The 7,020-nt window shown below is 39.8% G+C and overlaps 2 protein-coding genes across 3 annotated transcripts in view; both read right to left on the reverse strand.

Annotated features, from left to right (window-relative positions):
• Positions 1-5,083, reverse strand: part of eml2 (EMAP like 2) — a 31,532-nt gene extending 26,449 nt beyond the window's left edge. Inside the window, exon 1 of one of the 2 annotated variants that reach the window (XM_005745011.1) lies at positions 4,805-5,083. In XM_005745011.1, coding sequence (XP_005745068.1) covers positions 4,805-4,877 — 73 coding nt within the window. In that variant the 5' untranslated portion in view covers positions 4,878-5,083. Of the gene's footprint in view, positions 1-448; positions 536-4,804 lie in introns of those variants that run through there. The other variant, XM_005745012.1, reaches the window with a different exon arrangement.
• Positions 5,084-6,823: 1,740 nt separating this feature from the next.
• Positions 6,824-7,020, reverse strand: part of LOC106456382 (tubulin alpha-1C chain-like) — a 2,435-nt gene continuing 2,238 nt past the window's right edge. The window contains exon 5 of the mRNA XM_013913802.1: positions 6,824-6,840. Coding sequence (XP_013769256.1) covers positions 6,824-6,840 — 17 coding nt within the window. The remainder of the gene's footprint in view (positions 6,841-7,020) is intronic.

Below are 7,020 nucleotides of genomic sequence, written 5' to 3' on the forward strand. Positions count from 1 at the left end.
CACACACACACACACCTCAGTGGTATTCTCTTGCTGTCATATAAACCTAAGCCCGGATCTATTTGACATTCAGTAAGCATTACACACACAATACGAGCTAACTTCCATCTCCATCCCAGCACAGCACTGTACTTTAAGCAAAGCTGACGTGAGGATAATACAGACATGGCTGCTATCAGGGAACAGAAACATACCGACAGATGGAAAAAGGTAGTAGACAAAAGAAAAGGATGGATGGAAAAGAGAAAGTAACAAAGAAGAAATCAGAGGGAATGGAGTAAAAAAACAGATGGAAGAAAAATGTGGATGATGAAATTCAGAGGAATGTGTAAGTGTGATCCTGTCAAAAGGGTAGGGAGGTCGGCACAGGACAATAAGAAGACTGTTGGCTGCTGGAATATTTATGCTGCAGTGAAGTGATGATGAAGGTGGAGCTCGACGTGCCTACCTGCCATACTGCCACACTGAGTGCCTGGTCACTCCTCCTGTCAATCAACCAGTCACTCAATCCACAGAGCAGTCAGTCAGTCAGTCCACTTGCCCTCACTCTTCCTCCTTAGAGACTTCCTGGACTCCCACTCCCTCCCCTTCCCATCTGTGACCGGTGCTTGCTCACCCTCTCGCTCTCTCTCTATCTCACACACACACACAAAAATAAATCATCTCCCATCCTGTTTTGCTGACCCACTCCTTCCTCCACCTCCACTTCCTCCTTCCTGGGCCACTCCCTCTTCCTCCTCCCATCCCCTCCTCCTCCTCTCTCTCTCCTCTTTTTTTCCTACTCCTTCCCTTACATCCCTCCTCCTGTCTCATTAATTAGCTACAAGCAGAGAGAAAGCCAAGGCAGAAGGGGTGGAGCCTGGCTTAGGGCCACACAAACACACTGCACCAGCATCAGCATCAGCACAGCCAGGCACCACCAGGAAGAGATGCTGCGACGTCCAGGATCAATGACATGCACTCACACACCCACATAAAGGATACACACCACATGAGAATAAATGCCACCACTGTAGTCTGTGTCCTTGCAGGTAAAAATGTAAAAACTGTCCAGTTACCATGCAGTATATTCTCATTCAAGATCTACATGCACTCATCTGGAAATGTTTCAAACTGGTAACAAGAGTATGGCCGATTTTGGTGCTTTAAAAGATGAGTCTGTGATATTCTACAGACAGGAAAAGGTCAAAACCAATGATAACAGATGGATTTCCAGTCTATGTAGCTAAAGTGTGACACAGCTTAATCTTCTGTGCTGCACTGTATGCTGTTGCAGCCTGCTTAAGGGACGATAGATTATAATGCCAACACCCCACAATATTATAGAGAACTCCACTCATTGCATGATCCCCAATGAGCAGCACCTGGTGAAAACTAGGAGGAAGAACCTTCAACAAGAAGAAACCTCATTTCACAACATAAAATATGTGTTTGTGAAGTGTTTTCCTCACCCTATACCAACATTTAAATAAATAATACAGTAAATCTTACATTTTAAACACTTGCCATTTGAATTGAAACCTCAGCGTACCATGAAGAAAGGAATGTTTAAGCAGACTGGTTCGTGACGCTTTTTTCTTTTCATTGCCACTAAACAGAGTTTGCAAATGGCAGCTGTGCAGCATATACAGTATGCCACGATTGACGGGTTTGTCGCTGTAACGCTCAAACATTGCTTCAGCCGCTAGTCATTTCAGTCTTCAGCTGGAGGAACAGACTGTACTCTGCACTGGTAAAGTGGCACTCTGCAGGTTGCACAGCATCACTTTGCACTGTAAACGTGGTCCAGATGTCAGTATGGATTCATGCACTCATGTGCGTACTTTCGTAGAGATAACAGGTGCATGTTGTTAAATACACCACTGCAACAAAGATGAATCACAAAATATGGATGTGCAAAGGGAAATGGCCCATTTAGAGTCTTGTTTCTTCAGATAAAATAGGGAGATATGAGATTTAGTTAAAAATCTTTTTCATTCCCCACTGATGACCAAATTAAATTTGCATATGAAATGCAAACTATTATTAAAACCGGAACCCAAATAACAAAACAAACTAAATTGCTAGTTAGTAGCGTAAACCTCCTGTCGACTCTAAAACAACCGCACGGAGAGAAGTGAGGCACACTGAAATTTATTGTGAGGCCATTAACGACGTCTGTGTGCAGACTTTAATAGCTGAGAATCACTTAATGCCTGTACAGTGTGTCCTCATATGTCTCTGTGCTAAAGTGTCACAATATGAACAAGTATATTCGATTCAAAGGACAACTGTGCAATTCTGAAATGAGCTCAAGAGTAAAAGCTCTGAGGACTGAGAACGAATGTATAAAGAAGCCTGATGTGTTGTATTTACCTCAACAGCATCATTTAAATAAAAGCTATAAAACCTGTCAGTACTGGAAATGCTAAACTAACTCATTATACTGCCCTACAAATAGAACACCCAGCTTTATTGGAGCCAGACGTTCAACATGTTCAAAGAGACTATGTGTTTAATTTGACTAGAAAATTTTTTAAACACTGGAGAATCTAAACTGCATTTGGCTCAAGCGTTGACCAGGACATGACAACAGATCGGATGAAGATGGAAGATCTCTGGTTACAGCAGTGAGAGGACAGATGGCAGATACAAGAAGATTGACAGACAGGTCAAAGGAAAGGGAACGAAACAGGGTGCTTCAATAGACACATAAAAGATTACACATTTTGGCTAAGTTAAACTCTCTAGAGCTTCCTGTTGCTAACAGAGTCTACTAACAGAATTATAACACACTCTGTTCTCCACTTAGCTCATTCCTGTCTACCTGCAGCCTGCTACCTGCAATAAGACACCTTCATGTTATTCTTATGACTGATTCACACTTCACACAGGCATATTTCAGCACCTAGTTTAAAACTAAACACTGTTTATTGTCTGAATGCAGTATCCAGACACAGATTAAATACTGTGCTTCACCCTGTTGACCAAGGAGGGTGCAAATTACTTCTGTTTTTGCTTTCAATAATTTTAGCAGTAGAGTCCCCACTCAAAGTCACAATCCAAACCAGCTAAAAACAACCCCATGGCATGTCCGTGCATGAAAATGCTGTGGTGAATAGCAGGTAAAAAAAATAATACAGCAACCATAATGTACGAAATCTGCCTGCATTTAATTGGATGAGAACCTACAGCCTTCATGGCACACTGTGACACCTCATTAACGTACCCACTTGTCCTTCAAATAAATAGTCCAAAAAGGAAACTTGTCAGTTTTATCAGATGACAATAACCCACATATAAAAAAACAGCAATGTATTCATATTATTAACTGCTGATTTAAATCAAAGTGCTATTTTTGTTTTAACATTTAAAGTGAAGAAGCCAAAAAGCCAGTCATTATGCGTCCAAAGTGGTCCAAATAAAGCAGTTGACCCTCAGCTGCAGGACCAGCTGTCACTCAACAAGCCTCCACTGTAACTTACAAGCAAAACTTTCCTCTTTTTGTTTTCATTTGAGCTCAGCTACTGTGAAGATCAACGAGCCGAGGCTGTGCATTTGTCTTACAGTTTAACTGAAATCGTTATGATCCAGGAAGCTGCAGGAGGCTTTGGACCACCGCCTCCACCAAATGCTTTGATTGGCACATGCTCCTTCTTGGATAACACACATCACAGCTCTGATCAGACTCTCACGACCCCTCACTGTCTCCCCACCTGCTTCTCAATATGGCTGTCTGTGAAGTTTAGTTGACTGCAGGATTAATGCAATCCACAGATACTTCCCTAAGATAACAACAGTTCAAACGCCTTAAACTGCTCCACTGATGGTATTCGCATCTCCACATGAATCTCTCCACAGAGACAATTTGTCTAAAACAGCCTTAGAAACTCATCACCACCTCGTACGCCTGTCACAATCCTCCAGCGTGACCACAGATACGATCTATTCTAGCAGCATCAGGCGAGCATTTGCATCATATTTGTTAACCAGGATGTGACCGACACAGGCAGACGAGGCGGGGGTTAGGAAACTGTCAAATGGCCATGAGTGTAAAAAATTAAGCTGCTGATATTGCGAACAAGACAAAGTTCCTATTCATGATGGCAACCACAATCCCTCCACCACTTTAGTGCTAAAGGCAACAGGTCAATTGTATTTCTAACAGCGGTTTGTAGCCCTAAAGTGTGGTTCTTCACTCATGTAAATGACTTAGTGATGATAACTCAATAAATTTTACTCTCTAACTATTAAAAACACAACGCTGTCAGAAAGAGATCCTGAAAGTGTCAAACAGCTGGGAACTTTTGAAATGAATATAAGCCATATCTAAATTGTAATAAATAAAATAAATAAATAAATAAATAAATAAATAGATTAAAATAATAGAAACATTTGTGCCTTCAAACGCAGTTCACTTAAAATGTGTTCATCTGTTTTTATTGTTGCAACTAAAAAACTGTACGTTGACAGCTATGTACATTATATATACACGCATATACACATAGTGTGTGTGTGTGTGTGTGTGTGTGTGTGTGTGTGTGTGTAAGAGCCAGCAGTAATCTAATATGATAAAAGAGTAAAATCATACAAAGCTCATTACACAAACCACGTAAGCAAAATCAGAAGACACTAAATATTTTCAACATCTCTTCTGATATTTTTGAAATATATTTTAAAACGTCCTCTAGAAGAATGCAAAAACATGTTTGTTTGTTTTCTCGATTTTTCTGAATGAAATTGGAGAGCTGTGCAGCTGTCTGGACGGCGGTGTTTTTTATTTTCCCCTGTTGTGTGTGATGGAGAGGAATGAGAGGCAGCTCACCGTTGTTGCAGTACTGTAGCAGCAGGTTGGTGCTGTCATACAGGCTCCCACACGAAGCTACCCGCTCCGACATCCTTTCCTCCTTTTGTTATCTCTTCTGTTTTTCCAACTCTCACTCGTCTGCTTTGTCCTCCTTTCACCTCTCTCCCTCTCTTCTTCACGCCGTTACCCCTTTCTGTCTCATCATACAAACACGCACACACGCACACATACACACTTTTACCTGCCTCGGCTCTCCGGCTATTCCCGCTCCAGCCTTACTGTCACCGTCAAGTGCAACCTGTGGGACAAACTGCACTTCCTCTGCCTGCTTTCAAAGTAATATTCAACAATGCTTCTTAGCCACTTAATATGATTTGGAAGACTTATGCGATTGTGATGTCAATTTTGGACTAGATTAAATGTATATTTTAATACAATATCAAAACAATACAGATTCAAATTTTTTATATATATAGTCACCTTAATTTATACAAATGACAAAGACTCTGTAGTGAAGTTATTTTGAAACACTATGTAACTTAAAAGACATTCAATTCTACTGGTCAGCAGGATATAAGCAGTTTAATCTGACTTTTCTTCTTTTAAGTAAATAAAAAGGTAATTATCTGTAATGTTTTAAATTCATATTTCTGGGGACATTTTTATTTATTTTTTGTTATCTTTTTGACATTACTTTTATTTATTTATTTACGTTCTTTTGTTTTTCCTTAGTTTTGGGTCTCCTTTGCGATGGGACCCGCTTTTATTTTGAAGGGAGAACCATGTTTCTTCCGGCAATAATCTAATTGACATCTTCCTGTCTGTCTGTCTGCCTTGTGTGCCGCTGTTCCTATAGCAACAGCCTCTCCGGCAGCTGTGGTCCGGGTAGCGATCATTGGCGGCAGGAAAGCTATACAGTTTGTAGAGTGTAGAAAACACCGAACTAAATGAAACAGGTTTGTGTTTGTGAGACGGGAAAGGTGATCGCAGGCAGGCGTTGCGTTCCTGAATAATTGACGGAGAAACGGTGAGCTGCACCTGGCACACGTGTTTACAATCGATGCCAGAAACCGTTGAGACAGAACTGGAGGTTGAACCTCTTCCGCTGCAGCCTCTGAACATGTTCGGCTGGCAGTACCTGCTTTTAGTTACGATTATTAACATTTCGACTTTCGACGACGAATACCTTGGTGTTTTTTTTAAGAGTAAGTAATAAAATCATAATTTAATAAATTGCCCTATGATGATGATTATTATTATTATTAGGTAGATGCTTTGGGACAAATATTGAAAAGAAAGAATGCTTTCAAAAACTGTATTAATGTTTTTATTGCTAACAAAGCAAAACACATTTCAGTTAGCTAAAGGACACATTTTGAATAAATAAATATAATGATTGGTTTAAAATGCAGACTGTATGTGACTGAATTTCATCACCAGGCCTCAAATGCATAATTAAATGAAACTAGATTCAATTTGATAGAGCACGAAGAAATGATCAGCATGTCAGAGAAGCTGACTTGTCTTGTGTCTGTTACTGACAACTTTGATCTAATACTGTTAAATCTTTCTTATGGTTGGTTAGTGCTACATAAATAAAGGTGTTTCAGTTTGTCACTGATAATTTATTTGCACACAGTTTAGTCTGTTGAAATGAGTCAGTGGCAGTACAACTTTATTAAATTGATTTAATCTCAAGCTCCAAGGCTATCCATTTTTTTTCCCTCTCAGGAGGGTTTGTTTCCAGTTTTCCTTTAAATGACATCAGAAGTCATATTGAGATGGTCTGTGGGCTGATCCTGACCTTCAGGTCTTATTTTAGGCATACAATCTACAATCAGAAGCCACCTTCCATTGTAACACTCGTTAAGAGTTCAGCTTTTCAGACAATAAATACCTCTGTTCTTTATATTGTAAAGCAAACCTGTAAAACACTTTGGAGCTCTTGAGTAGATGTAGAAATTATGAAAATGATTCATCTCAATCGCTAGTCAAGTAGATATCAAGTTTGATTTTTAATCGCTCATGTACTCGTTGTTAAAGATCAGCAGCACCTGGAAGAAAAAACTGATGACGTTGAAGGAATAAAACTACAAAATGAAGTCGTCATGTCTCCATGTTACACTCTTATGTCAAATAAAAACAATGCATTTTAATTTTCATACGCATTTATTCACAGATGAAAAATATGCACTCTCCTCCACAGGAATGTGTAACAAGATTTGGTAGAACAA

This window comes from Pundamilia nyererei, unplaced genomic scaffold (assembly GCF_000239375.1).
Source record: "Pundamilia nyererei isolate P.nyererei 1_Seehausen unplaced genomic scaffold, PunNye1.0 scaffold00152, whole genome shotgun sequence".
Classification (NCBI taxonomy): domain Eukaryota; kingdom Metazoa; phylum Chordata; class Actinopteri; order Cichliformes; family Cichlidae; genus Pundamilia; species Pundamilia nyererei.